The sequence below is a fragment of the Anabrus simplex genome, chromosome X (genome assembly GCF_040414725.1).
Source record: "Anabrus simplex isolate iqAnaSimp1 chromosome X, ASM4041472v1, whole genome shotgun sequence".
NCBI classification, from domain to species: domain Eukaryota; kingdom Metazoa; phylum Arthropoda; class Insecta; order Orthoptera; family Tettigoniidae; genus Anabrus; species Anabrus simplex.
The window spans coordinates 106,880,654-106,905,555 of NC_090279.1; the positions used below are offsets into that span (position 1 = coordinate 106,880,654).

Consider the following 24,902-nt stretch of genomic DNA (forward strand, 5'->3'; position numbering starts at 1 on the left):
AAGCAGTAAAACTCTCTGAAGGTGGGTGCTGGGTAATGCTGCCATCAAAACTATTGGTCTCCTTTGAGAGTATAAGGAAAGAATAAGAGCTTAGGGTCGTATTCATGAACGAGACTTTGACTTTGACTTCGACTTACGTAAGTTGAGTTTTGTGGAAGTCTATTTCATAGACACAACTTTTACAAAGTAGACTCTGGCGTAAGTAGACTTTGGTAAGTTACAATGTGAAGAATTAGATATGAAGTTGGCAATGAAAACAATGGAAGAGCAGTGTAGCATCTCCCATCACTCAATGTTTTTTATTAATAAAGGGGCAGAAGAAGAAGAAATTCAGCTGCTTCCTGCATTATAGATCGCATTGAATTCTAAACTCAATCCAATCCAGTTAATACAGTTAATTTCTATTTCTCGACGATGGATGGAAGGAAAAAATTGCCAACCTTCAACAACTATGAAAGGGAGATGTTACTAGAACTAGTGAAAGAGGGGAAAGATATAATTGAAAACGAAATCAATAAACTTCATCTCGTTGTTGAATATGCCCCGACTATTGAAACTAAAAATTCCTTTCCTATTACGGAAAACTTTAGCATGGTTGCCACCTGGACTTATTATTGGTACATGGGTGCAATCAATAACTCCAACCACTCCAGGTAATCGGGATCTTTCATACACACTTAATTTGGGAACGAAACAAACTGTGGTCTCTTTCAGGCAGTCAGAATCTATATTCTTCTGATTATTCTACATACTCCTCGTAAATCAGCAGAATCAATTTGGAAGTTACCTGAAAACCAAGGAAGTGTTAAAGGTTATTGTATTTACCATAAGAATACATTGATCTGTACTGATCATCCCTTAACCTAACCAGATAATACAATGAGTAGAAAGTGCAAAAACTTTGCGCTATAGTAACAATAATTTTACTCTTACCTGTAGCATAATATCTTAACGACCGGGCGAGTTGTCTGTGCGGTTAGGGCGCGCGGCTGTGAGCTTGCATCCGAGAGATAGTGGGTTCGAACCCCACTGTCGGCAGCCCTGAAGATGATTTTCCGTGGTTTCCCATTTTCACACTAGCCTTTCCTATCCCATCGTCGCCCATCTGTGTCGATGTGACATAAAGCAAATAGCAACAAACAAACAAAATAAAATTAGCACCTGTATTATTGAAGGTATGGGTGATCCTCGATTATTATTATATTTCTGTAATTCACCTTAAAACATCATTGGTACATCTAATACTGGACGTTTGTCGAATCTATATCTTTTTCTGAACTCATTTTCTGTATAAAATTCAACTGGGTTCCGTGCATCTCTTATAATACGCCGAGGATTAGGCACAACGTACTGAATAATTTCCTGGATCTCTTCAATTTCGTCTACAAAATTAACTACATCAGTAATATCGGCCATTCTATTATTTTTCTGATCTCAGAGTCTACTTAAGTACGGAACATCGGCGATTTGGGAGTAAAGTCGCCATTCAAGTTTACTTACCTCCAAGTAGCAATTATAAAATGGAAATGGCGACTTACCGCCTTCTAAGTCTAAGTGTAAGTCAAAGTCTTGTTCATGAAACCCTTAGACGGTGTTTTCTGCCACTGGTTGGCTTACTACGTTTAAAATAAGACTTCACTTGGTCAGGCCAACAACTGCTCTGTTCACAGGTACATCTATGATTGCTTACAATGAACTCAAATGACTGTGTATTGGTGGTGATATTTCTGATGAACCTATGTGGATGAGAAATAATATAAAAATTGTGTGAAATGATACCTGAAGTAGTGCAGAGAACAAATCCTTCCTTTATGCTTTCCAGGGAACCACCCTAGAAGAATTAAAACTGAGACTGTGTGAGCGACCATTTTCTGTTTTGCTATTGGCCAGTTTGTGTCAGTTGTCTATTGTTTCTGATGGAGCCCACATCATGTGTTAGAGTTGAAAATAAGAAAACGTCACAATTTCAAGTTGTCATGCGTACACCCAACATCTTATTTTATGCAACATTTTAGCAGGACTCTAGAGGATACTAGAGGCCTGTTGGCCGCTTCACAGCTATAACGTAGGGCCCCCTTTGCTTGCCCCCCAGCCCAATGGTCTTGTCACTAACCAGGCCTAACCAATCCAGACCTAAGTTCTAATTTGGCAGCCTTGTGTAGTGCTCAGTGATATCTGAGCCATGCCATATTGGGATCTCTAGACTATCTTCTGCGAAGGTTCAACAAAAGCTTTACCTAAATATCACTGTTAGTTAGCAGTGGTAGCCAAAAGCACTCACCACTTGGGAGTATTACAGAGGTACAGTCAATAATTGACATTTTAATAATGTGAGAATGTAAAAATAACACCTATCTCAAACAAAGATTCCTACAAAACCTGGAACAGCTCTCAAATCTCACTTACTCCTCTCTTGGTAACGAATGAACACATAACAAGGACAAATACAATGGAACACTCACCTTATCTTGAGAGAGAGTTCTTGTGGCATTGTCGATGCTAGCAAAGCCCCCTGTGTACCGCCACAAATGCAAAGCCTGGTCCAAGTCTCCAACTTGCACGGTCCAACTGCCCACCAATTCACAATGCAAGTCCCTTGATGTAATCAACTTGACATTTTCCTTGCTAAATCAGAAAGAGAACTACAGAGTGTGAAATGTATAGCAATCGGACAAAAATAACCATACTATTTGATACTCACTAGTTCTCCAAGTAATTATCAACCGAATCCGGCCTCACATTGTGAGTCTGAAGTTCGTAGATGACCTCCTTGTCCGACAATAATCGAGAGTGGGACTCTTTCGTGGGTTCGATTCGACGAACCAGCAGTTTGGAAAACCACCCTTCATGAGTGTCTTGAAGTGCTGAACTTGTTGACAATAACCTAATTGGTCACAATGGCAGTAGTTAGGCCTACCTTTTGACCTTCCTCCCAGTACAAGGTGAAATATCAAAATCAGTTAAATTAAAGTGTTATGCTCGGAAAATTTAACACATTAATTAATATAATTACTATAAACTTCATACCTAATAGATAATGGAGTAAAAGAGGCAGGTTTGGAAGTATACAAGCTCCTCAACTTGGCCAACGTTGCCGCCATGTTGGACCAAAGTGTTGGTCTGGTTAAAAAATGATGGTGATGGCATCACGGTTCCACAGGTCCTGCAGTCACACTTGCAGATATTACGCTTCTCAGTTTGAAACTACCTTACAAAGTAAGATTAGCTGACAACTTCTCCGTCATATCGTTTTAATCACTGAAGGATTTGTTTGTGAAAAGTTACGCCTACTGCTCCTTGACAATTATAGTTCAATACTGTTAATAACCATCAAGCAGTTCCTCCGGAGAGAATTCTGTAATAAACAACGTATTTCATTTTCATCATCGGAGAAAGTGTTTAATTATAACAAATCCGGATCCAGTATTGTCATAATCATGTAGTTTGAGACATCAGTCCATAGACTGGTTTGATGCAGCGTTCCATGCCACCCTATCTTGTGCTAACCTTTTCATTTCTACATAACTATTGCATCCTATATCTGCTCTAATCGCTTGTCATATTTATACCTTGGTCTACCCCTACCGTTCTTACCACCTAACTTCCTTCATAAACCAACTGAACCAGTCCTGGGTGCCTTGGAAAGTGTCCTATCATTCTATCTCTTCTTCTCGTCAGATTTAGCCAAACAGATCTCCTTTCGCCAATTCGATTCAGCATCTCTTCATTCGTGATTCGATCCATCCATATCACCTTAAACATTCTTCTGCAACACCACATTTCAAAAGCTTCCTTTCTTTCTGAGCTAGTTATCGTCCATGTTTCACTTCCATACAATGCTACGCCTCAGATGTAAGTCTTCAGAAACATCTTTCTAATTCCTATGAGATTAAAAGATGGCATATGTATTAACCTAGCATCAAGAAGTACAACACTGCTTTGCTTGATTTAATTTTAGAGCACAGCATGTCCGAGAGTGTCGCTAAATTCGGAGATCCACTTTTGGTGAGACGCTACCTGTGTCCTCTTTGTTAATTGTCTCAGTCCTTGACACTGTCAAAGTGAGCGATGCCACACTTTATACAGCCCATCGCTCATAGTGCCGCTTGCTGTGTGAATTTAAGAGACTCTTAAGTAATAGCACTTTCTGGCTCGGCTAGGAAAGCAACAGGGCATTACCTCTCTCTTCACTGTCCTAGTACGCGTCTTCAATGCCACCTATGACAGATGATGGCACAGCTGTTAAGCTGAAGACTAAAAAAACAGACGGTTTGAAATACGGAGCCAAGATTAGTTACACCAATAAGCATACTTATTCATATGCCTTTCGTTCTGTCTGAATTTCTTTCTTTTTAAATTAAAAACCGCCGGAGTAATGTGTGCATGATTAACTTGCAACATTTTCGTAATTGTATTTCTCATTATCTTGCTGCAATAAGTCAAGTATGCACAGTTTCATCGTTTCCATGCTGCAGACGTCTGCAGAGCTTCTGTCCTGCAATAAAAATCATCACCATACTCAACGGCATTTAGCACTTTCGTTTTTAGGAGTTTTCGTCACTACAGTAGTTTTTTTTTTTTTTTTTTTACAACCCATAGCTCTCCAAAACCTCTGTCTATCTTCTAGCCATGCTCTTTCGCGCACCATTGATCCACTGTTCCCCAGATTTTCCCCACTTTTTCCGTTCTCCTCAGCTAAAGATGATTTATAGTTTGACTAGCTGATGTACCCGTGCTTCGCTACGGGATTCTCAGAAAGACTGACTTGGTGGTTTTCCTAACTGAATTCAACATAGATCATTACAAAAACGTCAGTAGGAATTTAGCGATTGAAAGCAATGTTATCATATAAAATACTCGATCAAATGAAAAACCGCACACTTTCTTACTTTCAACGAACAGTACTACGGTGCCGATCTAACAGTCCAAAGTTCCAGAGCTGGAACAACCAGGTCGCAGACTGCCATGAACACTCCTCTGTCATTATTCCGTTAAAAAAAATGCACACTACTCATTCCAATCAGTGCCTCAGAGTAGGGATTGAATAGCTCGAATACTAAGATGCTTTTTTTTTCTTTCCTTTTTTCTTTCTTTTTTTTTTTTTTTTTTTTTTGCTTTACGTCGCACCGACACAGATATGTCTTATGGCGACGATGGGTTAGGAAAGGCCTAGGAAGTGGAAGGAAGCGGCCGTGGCCTTAATTAAGGTACAATCCCGGCATTTGCCTGGTGTGAAAATGGGAAACCACGGAAACCATTTTCAGGGCTGCCGACAGTGGGGCCCGAACCCACTATCTCGCGATTACTGGATACTGGTGAATCAATCAATCAATCAATACTGATCTACATTTAGGGCAGTCGCCCAGGTGGCAGATTCCCTATCTGTTGCTTTCCTAGCCTTTTCCTAAATGATTTCAAAGAAATTGGAAATTTATTGAAAATCTCCCTTGGTAAGTTATTCCAATCCCTAACTCCCCTTCCTATAAATGAATATTTGCCCCAGTTTGTCCTCTTGAATTCCAACTTTATCTTCATATTGTGATCTTTCCTACTTTTATAAACGCCATTCAAACTTATTCGTCTACTAATGTCATTCCACGCCATCTCTCCGCTGACAGCTCGGAACATACCACTTAGTCGAGCAGCTCTTCTTCTTTCTCTCAATTCTTCCCAACCCAAACATTGCAACATTTTTGCAACGCTACTCTTTTGTCGGAAATCACCAAGAACAAATCGAGCTGCTTTTCTTTGGATTTTTTCCAGTTCTTGAATCAGGTAATCCTGGTGAGGGTCCCATACACTGGAACCATACTCTAGTTGGGGTCTTACCAGAGACTTATATGCACTCTCCTTTACATGCTCCTTTACATGAATGCTATGATGAACCAGTGTGTTACGTTCCTGCAGTATCAGAAAATGTATGAACCAGAGGAATGGCATGCTAAAGAAGAAAGTTTCCCAACTCCCCAGCTATTTCCCGCCAATGTTCAGTCAGGCTGTTATACTCGGTACGCAGTAGTAATCCCATCTATCGGAGTTAAGAAGAACATCACAACAAACAATGGTCAATGTAAAGTAATTGTTGATCAGTGTTAAGCGCTTTGGATATTGTTGGCCTTCTGAAATACCACTCTTATCATAGTCGGCACAGTAAAACTGAATGAAACATAAATGATCGGAAATTGTATTGTCTATAACTTTTGTTATGTAGTGCCGTACTTTTCTATACCACCAATAACATAGGTATCGGTATTTAAAATTAAATTTTAGGCGCCTTCCCCTAAACTACCATTTCATCTCGGGGAAAATAAAATTATTTACTGCCTAAACTGTTTTCTCTTATCCCGGACTCTATATAGCAGTTTTCATTAAATTCTGTTAACCTTTTTTCTCGTGGCTCGGCGTTGATATGGACTTAGCAACAAAAATACAAATTAATTAATATCTGTGTTATCAGAGCCGGTACGGTAAAAATGTATAAGACATAAATGACTGGAAATTGAATTCTATATAACATTAGTTATATAGTATTTATCGATAGGGCCGCTAATAATATATATATATATATATTCGATTATTAAATTTAAGGCCTTCCCCTAAACTACCATTTCACTCAGCATGAATAAAATGATTTATAGCCTAGATTGTAGGGGGATGAAATATATGTACATTGAAATTAAATGTAAAAAGACTTAAACTACTTGGCACTTAAAAAGTTCTTGGTTTTGGTTTAAAAAAAGTGTCGTGTGTTCGTGGAACACGGAATATACTTGTTGGTCTTGTTTCAGTCTATTGGAAACAAATGCCCTATCATAGTTGAGAATATACACATTGACGAAAAATTATACATTGATGTAAAACACATGGCACTTGTTCTTGGATTTGGGTAAAAAAATATATACTGTCGTATGTTGTACAACTCGGCATAGACTTATCAATCGGTCTTGCCACAATCATCTGAAACCTGTGAACCTTTCGAAACTAAACTTAATGACTAATTATACCACACAATCACATGAAACGTTTGGGAGTTTTTGAAAGTTCTTGGATCTGGGCTAAAACATTGCACGTGTGTATGAAGATGCGGAATAGACTTGTTGGACGTTTCATCTACATGTATACATGAATCAGCTGAAATTATACATTAGATTGAAATGCTTGGTATTTTAAGAAAGTTCTTGAATCTGATTTAAGATTATTGCCGTATGTTCGGAAAATAATTGTCGGTCCTGTTTCCATCAACGTGAATATATGGCATAGTTGAAATGAAATACGTTTGACAATGGAACATTTAGAAATTGCTGGTATATTCCGTGCTCCACGAACACACGACACTTTTTTAAACCAAAACCAAGAAGTCTTTAAGTGCCAAGTAGTGTAAGTCTTTGTACATTTAATTTTAATGTATATATATTTCATCCAGTTTATTCAGATAGAAACAAGACTATCAAGTCCAAGAACATTGTTAAAGGGCTATGTGTTTCGTATCATTGTAAGTGTTTCTTGTCGTATTTGTGTGTATTTCCAACCAGTGCTATATTTCCAGTGTTTCCGTGTTCCATTAACACACGAAAGTTTAAGCCAGAAGTAAGAACTTTTTAAATTCCAAGTGTACGTTACATTTCAAGATGTTTTGCAAACCATTGATGTGTTTTCACCTTTATATACATAATTATTTATTATGAAGTCAATCGATCGAGCTGTATATAGGCAACGCTAACGATGATTGTTATCAGATTCCTCTTGATTTGATATTCAACAAGAACTGATGATGACTCCAAGGGAGTCGAAACCGGTCTTCACCAAATAAATTTAATATATTTTACAATGTGTTGAATGGTGTAACATCCCTCAAACTCTATTTTATCATAATGATATCATTTTCTGATTTCTTTTTTGAAAAGATGTGGTCAGGTCATGGCAGCCCTATTACAAGGAACAGCTCGCATCTTTCTCTTTCTTCTCCAACGCTACATCCCTATATCTTCGTGAAGTTGGCTGAACGTCTAGGCTCAATATTGGTTGTCTTAATTTTCTTGGGTGTTACCCTCCAGATCATCATCACAGTCTTGTCTCGGCCGGGGGACTGATATCCTAACGCTTTCCGCTGGTCCTGTTACTAACCTCGTTTGAAGCTGTTGGGATTCGTATTTTTCAAAACAACTGAGCAGATTCGGATGTAGGAATTGGTTCACCAGGGGCCCACACCATAAAATAATCAACGTAAAATAATTTAAAATTGGAAATATTTACAATTTAAACATATTCAGATTTAATGACTGAACTTCTTAAGAATAAGCAAAATTCTGGACACTACTATCCAGACATAGCGGACTCAGCGTTGATTAATTCATTGGCGATTGTGAGACACAACTTGTAATACCTAACCTGAAGAATCATGTATTGGATTTTCTTTCACAAATAAAATCTGAAAGAGACAATCTGCCTGATGGTGGTGAGTTATGACTCGAGCCCTGCTTAATCCAAACATTATATAACATTAATATTATTCATATGAACTGATTATTAGGCCCATCTTTTGATTCTCTAATTGTGGCGGATTATCTCTCTCGTCATACTGGAAGAAGCTTGTCGTTCATATGCCTGATTTTCGCCACCCAAAGCAACTGAAGGGTGGCCGTCGACACCACTAACTGGGAAACAAAAGCAGCTAACCGCCAGGCATTGCGTCGTTTTATCCACAAAGGTTGTAAGAACTTGGAACAACAACGCCAGAGATTTGAAACTGAGACTAGAATTGCTCGGAAAGAGCGGGCGTTCTTCAGGATGAATAACCCTCAACGCTGTGGAAGAGGATTGGCCTCCACAACCACCTCAGAACTCACAGACTTACCAGTAACGTTCATACTCGTCAGTGAGTGATAGCCTGTCACATTGAATTCACAAATTCTTTAGTCGGTGCACTTCACATCATTATAAAATTAGTAGGAAAGTATATTTAAATCAGGGCATGTCAAATTCTGAACTCATTAAAGGCTTTTTGATGTTTAATCGTAAGTATGACGCCTTGTATATCACAAACATTCAATCAATATTTTCCTCTTCCCTATCGTATGAGTTTGGTACACAGACAAACCAATCGTGTTCGTGAACTGCCTCAGGAAGAGCTTAAAGTTTTACGTTCGCATTTAAATCAAATCGCCGAAAAGGTTTTAGCACTACGTTTTAATTGTTGCAAACACAATATTACAAGCGACCAAAAGCTTGAGGCCGTTTTCGAGTTTCAAAAGAAAAGATTGGGGTACTTAGTTCATTCTAAAACCAGCTCTGCACCTGAGCAATAATAATATTTTGATGTTTTCTTAACGGGCTATCTGCATTTCATTTGAAAAGAAGTTTTCCTCGCTGACGCCCGGCGACAATGATTACCGAACTACACGGTGCACCCAGCAGCTACTGCAGATGGAGATTCATCAAAATAGAAAATTGGTGATACAATGCGGAAGTTCAGTTAGCACTGAAGGAGAAAGAAACTGCTTTAAAAGGCGGCTACAGTCTGCGGCATATAAAGTACAGAGAAGTGAAAAGATAAAGCAAGAAGATCCAGAGGTGATACTTATCATACAGTTAGTAGATAATACACTAGAGGTAGCACTGGCGCTGCAGTCGCGTGCGAAGTTGAGCGAGCGCGCCCTTTGGTGCTGTTTGGCACAGTCACTACTGGTGCTTCCCGATATATTGAAGTATGTACTTCTCTGAACGAAAATGCCAGTCTCCTGTGCAGCTCATGGCTGCAAGGAGATTTTCATAAAGGGCAATGGCGTATCATTTCGTGGATATGTTTCCTTGAAATTCATTTCCGTGCGGGAGTAATATTCTGCGTGACGCTTATTGTCATGTGAACTGGGCTGACTCCGCGACCGATTCCCCTGTCGGCGTGAATCAGTTTCTTTGGATCTTACCTTGAAGACTGAAATTAATGTTTTAGGAAATATAAGGCCAAATATAAGACAATGGCCGTGTGCATCATAACGAGCGAGTGGCTGCAGGCTTTAGGTCACGTAGCTGTCAGCTTGCATTCAGGAGATAGTGGGTTTGAACCCCACTGTGGACAGCCTGAAGATGGTTTCCAATTTTTACACCAGGCAAATTGTACCTTAATTAAGGCTACAGTCGTCTCCTTCCCACTCCTAGCCCTTTTCCGTCCCTTAGCCACCGTAAGACCTATCTGTGTCGGTAAAGCAAATGGGTACAAAAAGGAAAATAAGAAAATATATGCACGATAGCCTGGAATTGTGTTCCGTTTTTCACTTTTTGTGTGTATTTATAGTAATAAAAGCTATTGAATGTATTTCCAGCATATACAGTTCGTTGCTTTCCCTTCGTACAATACGTGCAGCAGTCCCCCATTCATACCTTACCAACTTTTACAATTTAGAAACTAAATGTGCTACACCGTGTGCACATCTGAGACCTTTACTGTCGTAAATATCATTATTCCTTTAAATGTCATTCATATACAAGCATAATCAATTATTAACCGAACGAGCTGGCCGTCGATAAGGGCCGCGCAGCTGTAAACTTGCTTTCGGAAAATAGTGGGTTCAAACCCCACCGTCGGCAGCCCCGAAGATGATTTTCCGTGGTTTCCCATTTTCAAACCAGACAAATGCCGGGGTTGTACCTTAATTAATTAATTCCACCGGCGCTTTTTTACCAATCCTAGTCCTTTCCTATCCCATCGTCGCGTAGGTGCCATGTAAGGCAAACTGTAAAAAATATTGTAAGTATTTTATCAGTTCTCTTCAGTTATGTAATTTCCCATTCTCCCTTTCCATTAACGGAAATCATTTTACAAGTTAGAATCTTAAAGCAAACAATAAATTTCAGGAAAAGCTAAATAAAAACACCATAATAAGCTGAAACCACAACCGAGTGTCATATTTCTACTTGTAATCGCGTTTAGAAAGCATCGATAATAATAATAATAATAATAATAATAATAATAATAATAATAATAATAATAATAATAATAATAATAATAATAATAATAATAATAATGGCTTTGCGTACCACTAACTACTTACACGGGTTTCGGAGACACCGAGGTGTCGGATTTTCCCCCACAGGAGTTCTTTCATGTGTCGGTAAATAGGATGACACATTTGAGCACCTTCAAGTATCACCGGACTGAGCCTGCCTTGAACCAGCCAACTTGGCTCAGAGGGACAACGTCTAAACCGGCGATGACAATATTTCATCAACTTATCCCAAAATCTCACCAACGCTTTTAGACCAAAAAGTCGCTCGTTCGCTTCGTACGAAAGAGGACATTGTCGGTCGTAGGACATAACTATACCAAAATCCTGGTCATTTACACAAAAGATAACGAAATATATGTACCTTGCTTCTAAACGTATGTTGTTAGAACACTTAATACGAACTGCATCTGAACAACGTCCTCTTTTATCACGCTTTTCTTTTTGGGCTTTCCTTTTTACTGGGGAGAACCATGGAAACTATACTGTAGTACCTGAGAATGTTTACATGTAAGAATTTTAATCCATACCTATATCCATACAGTTTTACAAGTCCCCTATTTACAGCGGAGTGAGCTTTTTGCCAAACAGCTGCTCCGCGCGCCACAGTGAGTCTCTCGCACACGGTGTATTATTTACTAACTCTATGATACTCATGGAGTTTTGTGTAAACAACCTGAAACAAAACCAGGCGAGAAGGAGATTTTTAGACCGGCCAAATTAAAGGAAGCGGACCGGGGTATATATTGCACATCCGTTGAATTACAGACAAAAAAATTTCTGTCTCGACTATATTAAGGCCCACGAATGGAATGTTGCGACAAAAAGTTGACTAACGCTTCTCGAAAATGGTCTGTTGCTATGGGAACGATGACAACGATGCCCCATGTAAAGATACTATCAGCACGTGGGTTGGCTTGCTCTCCATCACGTTTGTGATATTATTCGGAGTGTTATTGTGTTAGTTGTTGCTGCTTTATGTATTCATGTGTTTGTTTTCTGAATATTATTTTCGTTATTAGTTTATTTTAAGTTAATCAGTGGCTAGTTGTGCAGTTCTCTTCTGTATTGAAGTTATTGTCAGAAATTGATGATTTTGTTAGTGATTATGAAATCACATATTCTGTCTTAAATGCAGCAACTATTAGCTCGAGCTTAGGAACGGGTCAACATTTATTGAATTGCATTAGGCCTTCATGTTTTATTAAATGCTCATCCTGTATGCCGCAGATGGAGGTAACTATGACCGTTGCCTACGTTATACACTCACAAGGCCATAAAAGAACCCCTTGTGGGTTGGGGAGGTAGAATAACACCCGCGGTATCCCCTGCCTTCGTAAGAGGTGACTAAAAGGGGCCCAGTGGCTCTGAACTTTGGAGCGTGGGTTGGCGATTACAGGGTCCTTAGTTGAGTCCTAGCATTGCTTCCACTTACTTGTGCCAGGCTTCTCACTTTCATCTATCCTATTCGACCTCCCTTGGTCAACTCTTATTCTTTTCCGACCCCGAAGGTATTACGTATGGAGGCCTAGGGAGTCCTTCATTTTCACGCCCTTCGTGGTCATTGTCTTCCTTTGGCCGACACCTTCATTTATCGAAGTGTCGGATCCCTTCTATTTTTCCCTCTGATTAGTGTTATATAGAGGATGGTTGCCTAGTTGTACTTCCTCTTAAAACAATAATCACCACCACCACCACCACCATCAAAGAGCCGTTTTGAAAAGCGGCTCGGTGTTGTTTGAGAATGCACCGCTAGACTGCAATTGTTTAGACCTGTTCAGCCGTACGGTTTTATTAAGTGGGGATACGTAATAAACTAAATTTGAATTGAATTAATGCATATTACGCATTTATGGGAATAAGGAAACATTAACTTCACCATTTTATAAGTAACTGTTTTAATAATAGACGTTAAAACCAGTAAATAATCTGCTGCATAATGGTAATCATAATTTTAGCAGTTTACGACTTAGAGGTTTTGCAATGAAGTTCTTCACGAAATCTGTGTCATTTGTAATATTTTTGCATGACTGTAAAGTATTGGTTTGAGGAACTTCTTTACAAACACTGAGACTGAACCTGCGGAAGCCAAACAAAAATATCGTTCATGCAGATCAGATGGGCTCAGCTTCAGGAAGAAAGTGTTCGTTCTATTTCCTCCTTCTCAGTCACACTAGCACAGATGAACCTCCCCATGATTTTGGACAGTTATACATAGATTTTTCAAGAGTACAACTCCAAGCAGCGATATGATTCCATCCAAATGCCGTATAAAATCTGGAAAATGTAACGTTTCCGATTACTTTATAGATAGTAATTTCGACTGTCGAAGAACACGAAGGTAAATGGTGTAGTTAACAATTCAAAGGGGATACTGAGTGTGTGTCTCCATATTGAAAAATGTTGCTTAAAAATCATGAAACGCCTGTGGCTATGAAAACTGTATACTGGCAAATTCGTTTCGGTTATTACATGAGAAAACCATCACCATCACTCCAAAGTTCCTCGCTAAATGACACATTCAAATAGAGTGGGATTCAGTGCACTCCAAATGAAAAAATGAGGCATAAACATATATACCTACATCATATACAGTACATCAGCAAATAAATTTGCAAGATTCAAACCCAAACCATACAACGGCACATCCTTCTCTGAGGACTACAGTTCCGTGAAGAGAGTTTCTTCCAGGTCAAAAAAGATATCCTTCTGTTACTTGCCTCTACAGCATCACTCCCATCCAGACTTGTAAGTAAGGATGAAGACGGATTTCAAAGGTGCGTTTCATTTGGGTTAAATATATTTATATTATTTCTGTATAATATTTTGTCCATTGTAAAATTCTGCTATATGTTTCGTTCTGCGGAGAATTCTTCAACGACAAAGAAAGAACAGTGGAAGTGGAAAAATCTTTACAACGCACGTTTGTACTCGTAAATAAGGGACAAATGTCTGGACATACAGCAAATGAAGGCACTGATACCTCAAGAGTACCATACTTTTTCTGATATACACTAAGATTAATTCTGAAACTGATTTTGTGATGAGAACAGTCCATAATGATCAGAACTGCCTCAAGACAAATGTGAACGTTTCACTCGTGATGTGTGCAATAATTTAAGCTATTTCTAACTTGGCTGCTCCCTTTTTCAAGTTCTTCGAATATTTACATTTTTATACATGTGATACGAAAAGCTGCTGCTCGATAAAAGTCTGCGCTGCCAGAACGTTGTAGAAACTCTGGTTCACGTCCTGGCATGGAGAAGGTCAACAAACATCATAAAAGACGACCTGTCATTCCTTAAGGGACTTAGGCCTTGCAGACTTTGGGGAGGTTCGCGGCCTCTCTGTTACAGACAGTACCCTTCGAATTGACATAATAGCATTCAAAGACAACCGAAAGGACTTTATAAAAGATCCGACAATCAGATTCGAGACATCGCAAACATAACCCAATGAGGTACATGAGGAAAGGAATACAACATATGAACAAAACATCCCCAGGGTCAGCATATAACACGGGTTTCAGCGTTCGGAGTGCTTTGGCTAAGCTCGGTTATGACGTCAGCCAGTTACCCATCGCCAAGGTTAGTAAACTTGACCGCCAGTCTCGCTAAAAGTCTGTTTAGTAATACTGTATGCCAGTAGATTGTGCAAGTTCCGTGCTCCTAGTCCTTGTAGTGAATAAGCCAGTGTTATTTTGTGTTTGATTTATTTGTCTCGTTTTGCATATAAACGTGCTTGGTACGAGGTGTACGGTTGCTGTGTGCACGAACAGCTGGGTGAAAACCAGGAAATATCCCTCCAAAGACATATAAAATACTTTCAGTTTCCCAACAAATTAGGGACTAAGGAAGAAGAGGATCCTAAGATGTAGGCGTGATGTAAAGTGGAACGCAGATTCGTGCCGGGTGTGTTCCGAACATTTTTCTGATAGCGATTTTTAAAGGGATCTAAAGGGCGAATTGTTAGGGCTTCATCCCTAACGCGGCCTTTACAAAGACGCTGTTCCCTCTGGAAATCCGGGTGTTTTGCGTAGCATACAATAAGTGTCACATGATAGTTTAAGAAGGAAGGAAAAGAAGGGCAACAGGGAAATGGTTGACGAATTGTTAAGGGATTCAAAACATAACACGATTATTGCAAGTTTACCACCACCTCCAGCCACTGCACCTACCCAAGTCTGTGATAACACTATGGCCCTGATTGAAGAAATTGAAAGATTAAAAAACAGACGACGAAAGAAAAAGTAACGACGTCCTTAAACTGAAATTAGACACAGTGCGAAGCAAATTACAACAAAGCCGCGTATCTGTGAGTAATTTGAGTAAGGAGATAATTAAATGTAGGAGGTTCGGTTCAGATCAATCATACAAAACTGTCGAACGGTTTGAAAGGTAAGTTTACTGAAAATCAAATGACGATATTCACAAAGAGAAAAAACGCGGCAATTGTACTGATGAGGACATATCGGTGGCTTTCACTTTAAGGTATCTAGGGAAAACTTACATTTATATGAGACGAATACTGCATTAATATCTGCCTGGACAATCCACGCTAGAAAAATGCACTTCAAAAATTGACTTGCGAAACGGAATCCACTGCCATATCCATGTCCCGGCAGATATTCTGCGTATGATGCAGATTGCTGCTGTCTCTTATAAAGACGACTGAAATTTTATGAAATGCGCCTTAAAAGTGCTTTCGAATATAACCCCCTCAATGATGAAATTACATGCCCCAGTTCATAATTGCAAGTTGTGATGCTGAGATGACTGTTCAAGAATTCGAAGCAAGTAATTTACGCCGATTTCGATAAAAAGATGACAAAAGACAAACTAGACAATTTGGTTTCTCATCTTTCGGAAATAGCAATCGGAGTAATCAGTGGCATGAGCGCAGCAAATCAAGGCTTGTGGAAAGCATGTGGAATCAATGAAACAAAAATATGGTTTTTGAACCTACGGACGTCAAGAAGTGTACTTCTTTGCAGATACCCCTCACCTGTTGAAAGGAATTAGGAACTGGTTTCTCGACATCGGTTTCGAATTTTCTGATGGTAAAGTTGTCTCGAAGCAACTTTTGGAAGCTCTGGTTAAGAATGACAGCCACGAAATTAAGGAATGGAAAAAATCGATGTCGTTCATCTAAACTGTAGGGGCACAGAGATGATGAATATAGAAAAGCTGCAGAATTAATATCACACAATGCAGCTACAGCATTACGTCATTTCAAATTAGGAGATGATGCAACTGTGTCTGAAAGCAGGATTGAATTCATTGAAACTGTTAATATTTGGTACAATCTCGTGAATTCCTGCAGTCAGGCAATTTCTAAAGTCCCTAGCTAAAATGCGTAAGTTCTTCAGTTAAAACTAGGCGAAATTTTAGATAAAATGTGTGGCCTTATTAGCAGTATGACCTGCAAGTGTAAAAGTGTTAGGCAAGTGTTCCAAAAAGCTATCCTTGTAAATATGTCCTCCTTGAAACATCTGATCTCAGAAGTTCAGAATCTAATAATGAAGTGTATTTTAACCCACCGACTGAACTAAGATTCACTCGAGAATTTGTTTTCCCAGATCCGTTCTCGAGGAGGATTATACGACCACCCTACACATCCGAACGCTCTTTACCGTCTTCGGGTGATCATTATCGGAAATAATATCGGTAAAATAGAGAACACAAGAAAACGCGAACAGAAACCTCTGATGAAGATCTCTCATCACAAGTGATGAGGAAAACGTGCCGTGAGTTAGAATATCCTCCTGCTGAAAGCTATTTTGAAGACGGCAAATATGATACTGTTCTAACATTTGCCGGTGAAACTGACACTGAAATGGAGGTGGAAGGTTTGAATTGTATTGCTGGTTGTATGGCTAAAACACGAAAGCACTCATCCATACCCAGGTTCCCAAATATACGGCAGTACGTATTGTTCGGGGTCCTGGGTTCGATGTCTGTTATACGGAGGTTTTACATAGCTCACAGCTGAGTGGTCACAAAGTGTACGGGATATGGAGAAACGTTGGTGTTCTTATCACGGACTTACAGTCCGAGGAGGGATGGGAGTAATACAGAATCTACTTTCTTTAATATGTACAAGTGATCCTACTTTAATTGGTGATCTGGTAGCCACATTTCTGAAAACGAGGACATGCTCGTATATAATGTTTAGACAAACGTGAGGAAAAACGAAAAAGTGGGAGCAAACTTGTCGACGTTATGGAGGTGAAAGTCAGGAAGATACAGAAAATGAAGAAACTTACCAGTTAAAGTAAGATTCACTTTATTATAATAGAACTGTTTGTTCGTTATTTTCTTCGCTTGCTGGTTTGTTGGTCATATTTAATGCTCAGTCTTGTTTAACTCAGAATACTTTATTGCATTTCAGTAGCGTAGTGTGGCCACTAAAATCCTATTGGCAATAACCACGGCCTTGTGACACGATTAGCTCTTGTATTGTATTCAACCCTCTACCCTTCCAACCTTTGAAATATAGCGCCAGAAAAATCCCAGGGTTGTACACGAGTAAGACCAAGAGTTACCTTCGAGTAAAATAACCAATCTTAAATGACTGAGCAGGAAGGGTGAGAGACGAAAAAAAAGGTTATGAATGAGAACTTTTGATGCAAACTAATTTGTTAAAGAAAAACGAAAGAAACTTCCGCAAAGTAAAATACGAAAAACATCCTTTAAAACATGAACAACACCTCGATATATAAATTTGTTACTCGCACACTAGGTCAACTGAAACACTTACTAATTATTTAATATCATAAAATGTATCAGGTCTACTTATTATTTATTCCAAGTAAGCACCAATGCGTTCATTTATTGAATTTCACAAGTCGGGTTAATTTCAGTTTAATTCCATTTTACTCATAAATTTGTTAACAAAAATAACAATCTTCCTTCGTAAACTCCAAGTTCAAATACATGCATTTTTAAGTTGGAATATGTTATCACTTAACAAATTTGTATTGACAACTCCGTTATAACAAATACCGCCGGCATGAAATTAATTAACTCATCCATTTAATTATCACTTATCGGGTTTCATAATTACTTACTCATTAACATTTCAAAAATATATCATTGACCCAGGTTATATACCACAACTTAATTTAGAGTGACATTTCAATCCGAACCACAGTACTTCTATACGTGAATTATTACATCGATATTGCATTATTATCCTTCCTTGTGGCTTTACCTCCCATCAACAAACAACTAACGAAAAACGAATTCAGAACGATGAGTACCTTCGAACACTAATACACGAGAATATCATTCAGATTTAACTCCACACATACATAATCAACTAAGATTTCCAGGATTCTTTAAGCGGGATGCTAATAGAGATCATTAACGAATCCTTGGCATCTGGTACATGACCTAGTGAGCTAAAAGTAGCAAAAGTAGTTCCTGTCTTCAAGGGTGGGTATGGGAAGAATCCTAGTAACTATAGGCCTATCTGCATTCTCTCCATAATCTCCAAAATATTAGAAACTACAGTTAATAACAGACTACTCACTTTTTTCAACAACAAATAATTTCTTTTACAATGCACAATATGGATTTCGTGAGAACTCTAACACTGAAATAGCAACCGTAGATCTCATAAATCTGCTGCAAGAGTCAATAAATTTTAATAATTTTTCTGGTGGCTTGTTTATAGACCTAAAGAAGGCCTTTGATACAGTGGACCATTAAAGACTTTTAGCTAAATTAAAGAGAGCAGGAGTTCGTGTTGTTGCTTTGATTTGGTTAGATAATTATCTGTCTGATAGAAAACAGTATGTAGTGCTGAATAACGGTAGGAGCTCAGCAATTAGGGTATCACATGGCGTTCCACATGGGTCGGTATTAGGGCCGATATTCTTTCTAGACTACATCAACGACATTGCAACTTGCCGTTTAAAAGGACGTATCACACTATATGCCGACGACACAAACTTGTTCTATAGTGGTTGGAATATAGACTACATTGTTAAAGATATGCAGGAAGACCTCAATACTCTGTGCTTTTGGTTTCAAGCAAATAAATTAACAATTAATGTGCAAAAGACTAATTATATGATAATAACAAAACAAGGTCAGAATGAAATCCCACACAGTAAAATATATATCCAGAATACTGAAATAAAACTAGTTAGTACTGTCAGATATCTTGGGTTGGCGACTGATAGGAACTTGAACTGGATAGACCATGTTGAATACATTACTAAAATGATCACACCTGTTGCAGGAATTTTAAAGAAACTTATTTATCTTATCCCACAACATCTTCTAAAACAGATCTACTACTCTTTAATTCATATTCACCTACAATGTTTGAATGCACTGTAATCTGGATGCGCTGTAAGCAGTCTGACTTGAATGAGATAATGGTAGTACAAAATAGAGCTGTTAGAAATATACTTAATCTTCCCTACTTAACACCAATAAAATATCTATACCTAAGTGCTAAAATACCACCCCTAGGCATGAGTACAGAATTCAATACAGCTGTATTCATGTATAAAATAAAACATAAATTTATACACAACAACACTACATATACTCTGAATTCTGACAACCATCCATATAGTACTAGGCACGCAAATGACTTTGCCTTATACAATGTTCGCTCTTATAAATTTGGTATAAACAGCTTGAAGTTCTCTACGATCCAGTTATTTAATAACATCCCTGTAGAGGTAAAAACAGCACCAACTTTAGCAAAATTCAAACAAAGAGTCAACATTATTTTTGGGAAAGGTACAGTGCTCTTTAAATCAAAATATCAGTTGTCATTTAAGTCGTTCTCCCAAACAATCTTGCAAACTGTCCGGAATTATTCTTGTACCTCTGCAACTTTTATGTTATGTAAATGTAAATACTCTGTAATCTGTTCTTGTACCTCTGCAACTCTGTGTAATGTATATGTACTGTAAATACTCTGTAATTAATTATTCTACGTCAGCAACTCTTATCTTATGTAAATGAAAATACTCTGTAATCTATTCTTGTACCTTTACAACTTTCATGTTATGTAAATGTTAATACAGTCATAAATAAGTCTCTGTAATCCTCAAATTGATGATGTACATATTTTATATATTGTATGTGTTTATATACTCAACCATTTACTAATAATCCACAAACTATATTTTGATGTGTAAGTGCCCGCCATTATGTAATGTCCTGTACAATTCCTATGTATGAGCTTGCAGGCTCGTTGGAATTAATTGAAATAAATAAATGAATGAATGAATGAATGAATGAATGAATGAATGAACTATTTACATTTTACACTAAACACGAAAACAATCTCGTAGCGAATGGCCCTACAACTAATACAATGTCTCACTAAAAGCTACTATCTACACTGAGTCTACTGCAGTAGGGCAAAACCTCTGCTTCAAAATATGACAACCACCTGAAATAAAATCCATCAATAAAAACAGTACATGAAAATCAGAAATTGCGTTGCCAAGATATACAATAAAACAATTCGCATATGCCAACAAAATAAATTCATTCATGCATAATAACCATGAGGAAATACCAAGTCCATTGAGCTGGTCGAGAGTCGAAGTGACAACCATCAGGACCGTGACATTACAGTGCTCTGAAAATTCCTAACTTTAATTGAAACATTGTAAATAATATTAAATCTTTAAATTTCTATGTGCTGTTACCTAAGTATTCTCTCTGAAATAAATAATAAATGACATCATAACAATCTCTTGGTGACCCTATTCCAACGGAATTTGTTCTTTAACACGAACGCAGAGCAGTAAAAATATCTTATATTGAAACACGAGCTAATTTATTTTATTCGCGTCTCCAGCGGTATATCTGTCAACTCAACTTAAAATAATACCTCTCAAATCGTACTCCACATAACGTAGCCTCTACTAGCTTATAATCTCAATTATTCCTTTACACACGTTATTTAGCGTTTAGCATATAATCCATATATCCACTGGTTCGAATCTCACCAGGATTTATATTATCTTACTCCAAGAACACTTAATTTCTTTGCCTTCAATATTCTTAATGATCTCTCGTTTCATATTATCCTTGATTCATTGCCTGCTACTAGCGTTTTTAGTATTCAAGTGCCTAATCCCAAAACTAAGCTCGAAACAGATTACCTGACGAAGTATATAAAAGATATAACGTAACTAGCAGTACATACTATTAGCCTGTCAAATAAAATCGCTTATCGATGAACAAATTCAAAATATCTACTGTAACGTCTATAGATGGTCACTGGTTAATATCCGCAACTCCACACCAAGCTGCACTCAAAACACGTCCCGAAACTTCACTTAGAGTCACGTTTATATCTGCACGACAAACAGGTTATCGGCGCTTGCTACTTAATATTTCAAATTTATGATGATTTGAGTAGCGAATTCCGTTATGGGAATAATCGCGGCGGATTATGCTCAGGTCCGCGTTCCTAAGATGTCTTCTTCATATCTTGGCGCAGCATCCGGGGAATCCCCTCACCTGTTTCACCAGGATATTTCAGTTCAATTTTCTAACCATGTAGACCTCATTCATTCATATAATATTTTCTTGTGGATTTCAACTAATTACAGGGCATTCATATTGTTGTCACTGATGTTACCTCACTTCGCTCCTCGCGCACTCCCTTGCGATTCGCTGGTTGAGAAGTCCTGCCAACGTAATCTTGTGTAGCTCTGTCGCACACTTCTCTGTCTAGAGTGGAAGATTGCATTGCCTCCGTTCTGGTGCAAAATCCGCCAAAATCGACACTTGCGCTATTGGACTTTTAAATTTAGCAAGCGGGATTACAGCATACATCCGCCTTCTCATAATATAATATTACTTCTTTATAATTTTACAATTATATGCCAATGACATGAACATGAACATGTGATCGTTATCTACTATTTACAAAGTCAGTTTTCGCAGGTATAGGGGACACACGAGCCAATAATTATTTAGTTTAAACATATCGAAATCACTACATTCCTTTGGAAAGCGCTCCCGCGATCAGGGAGTAGGTACCTGTGTGACGTTACCCTCGAATAGCCAATGACCACAAGCCAGTCGTTGTGGGTAACCTGTTAGTAGTAAGTGGGTAGGTTCACCGTATTTTCCATTTTCTGCAATTCCACTCGCGGCAGCCTCCAAAAAATTGCTTACTTTCCCCCAAAATTACCCATTTTAGGTAAAACCGTCAAAAGTGAATTTTATAGAAAAGTGGAAAGTACGCCAAACGTACCAATTACATTATTTATATTTTGTTCTAATATAAATATATGAAGACAATAACGCCAGATTATAGATTTAATCTACAGCAACAAGATGCATTAGTAACCTACGACCCAGGAATAGAATAGTTTATTAGACGAAGAATACCAAGTAGAATGTTTATATACAACTAGCTGATGTACCCGTGCTACGCTATGGTATTCTACATTGTATGCAGAGTTGTAGGTTAGGTAGAGCACACGTTGTGAGCAAGACTGTATTAAATTGCATAGCTTGCCTACCATCATTAACGATTAGGTTTGGGAGTTTTCATTAAATGTCACACACACTCCATCTTCCTTTCTACATCCACAGAAAGATTGTCTTAGTGGTTTTCACAACTGAAATGAACAATGACGTCAGTAGGAATGGCGCGAGTTAAAGCAATGATTTCACATGAAATACTCGGTCAAATGAGAAACCACACATCTTCTCATTTTTAACAAGCAATACTACGCTGCCGATGTAACAGTCCAAAGTTTCAGAGCTGAAATGGCCAGGCCGCAGACAGCCGTGATACGTGAACCCTCTTAGTCTCTTTTTCGGGGCGGTCGAATAGTGAAGATTCCCAGGGCAAAAATTATGTCCTTTTACTAATCTGTATCCTAGGAGTACCCGATGAGTCGGAAAATCTCAATTCACTACACTGGCGGCGGAAAAATCTATCTGACTTGGAGGCAAATTTTTCCTCCAAGCCAGAGGAGAAACCCCCTCTTCAATACTAATTTTGAATAAAATGAAAGTAGAATTTAATAAAAGTGAATAGGAAGAAGCTGTTTTTTAACAAACGGTTTCTTCAGGGTTGAATTTTGAGTTACTTTGTGAATTGTGGTGCTATAATTTGGAATATGCCTAAATTGTAATTCTAGTCCAGGTCATACTACTACTACTACTACTACTACTACTACTACTACTACTACGTGATCCTTTGCCTTAATATTGCACACTGTTCATTCAAACCAGCATGTCAGAGCAGGGATCGAATGGCTGGAATACTATGATGAACCAGTAAGTTACGTAACAGTAGAACGGTATCAGAATATGTATGAACCAGAGGAATGACACGCTAAAGAAGAAAGTTTTCTAACTCCCCAGCTATTTCCCGCCAGTATTTAGTCAGGCTGTTATACTCGGTACGCAGTAGTAATTCCATCTAACCGAGTTGAAGGGCAGCATAAGAGACAAAGAACATCACCACAAACAATGGTCAATGTAATGTTGCTGTTGATCAATGTTATGCACTTTCAATATTGTAGGCCTTCACATTTAGTTTTCTTCCGACTCTGAAATACCACTCTTATCATAGTCGGTACGGTGAAATTGAATAAAACATAAATGGTCGGAAATTGAATTATCTAAAACTTTTGTTATGCGGTACTTTTCGGTAGGCCCAATAACATAGGTATTTAAAAATTAAATTTTAGGTTCCTTCCCCTGAACTACAATTTCATATAGGGCGAACAAAATTGTTTATAACATAGTCTGTATTATCTTATTCCCCAACTCTATATACCGACTTTCATTAAATTCTGTTAACCCATTTTCTCGTGGCTCGGCATTGATGTGGACTTGGCAACAAAAATACAAATTCATGAATATATGTGTTATAAAAGGCCGTACGGTAACAATGTATGACATAAATGATCGGAAAAATAATTCAATATAACTTTAGTTATGTAGTATTTATCGATAGGACCACTAATAATATAAATAATTGAGAATTATTTTTAGGCCCTCCCCTACACTACCATTTCACTCACTATTGATTTTGCAAGAATCGAATATCATACTAAACTTTTTTCACTAGATTGTACTGCTATCTTAGCATAACCTATACGTATGAACTTAAGGTACAGAGAATAGCCATGTTTAAAGCGTGCACACATTACCTATTGATTTTACATGAATCGACTATCATAGTAAACTTTTTTCACTAGATTGTACTGCTATCTTAGCATAACCTATACGCATGAACTTAAAGTACAAAGAATAGTCATGTTTCACAGCGTGTACACATTACCTATCGATTTTGCATGCATCGAATATCATACTAAACTTCTTCCTTTAGATTGTGCTGCTATCTTAGCATAACCTATACGTATGAACTAAAAGTACAAGGAATAGCTATGTTTCACAGCGTGCACACATTACCTATCGATTTTGCATGCATCGACTCTCATACTAAACTTCTTCCGTTAGATTGTACTGCTATCTTAGCATAACCTATACGCATGAACTTACACTACAAAGAATTGCTAAGTTCAAAGCGTGTACACATCACCTATCGATTTTGCATGCATCGACTTTCGTACAACGATCGCATATGTGTATTGCTAACGTATGTGTATAAAGTTAAACTTCTCCCGCTAGAGTGTACAACGATCACAATTGTGTGCTGCTACCTATGTGCGTGAATTTAAAGCATAAAGAATAGCGTGTACACATCACGTATCTATGTTGCACGCGCCGACTATCGTACTAGGCTTCTCCCGCTAGTGCATGTAGCAATTGCTTTTGTGTATCCCTAACCCATGTGCACGAACTTAAAGCACAAGGAAGAGCTATGTTCTAAAGCGTGTACACATCACCTATCGATGATGTATGCATCGACTATCGTACTAAACTTCTT

At 38.2% G+C, this 24,902-nt stretch overlaps 1 protein-coding gene across 1 annotated transcript in view; it reads right to left on the reverse strand.

Annotated features, from left to right (window-relative positions):
• Window positions 1–3,287, reverse strand: part of Nipsnap (protein nipsnap) — a 49,468-nt gene extending 46,181 nt beyond the window's left edge. Inside the window, exons 1-3 of the mRNA XM_067159325.2 lie at window positions 3,028–3,287; window positions 2,702–2,884; window positions 2,463–2,625 (exon numbers count right to left, since the gene is read on the reverse strand). Coding sequence (XP_067015426.2) covers window positions 2,463–2,625; window positions 2,702–2,884; window positions 3,028–3,101 — 420 coding nt within the window. The 5' untranslated portion in view covers window positions 3,102–3,287. The remainder of the gene's footprint in view (window positions 1–2,462; window positions 2,626–2,701; window positions 2,885–3,027) is intronic.
• Between the last annotated feature and the right edge of the window lie 21,615 nt (window positions 3,288–24,902).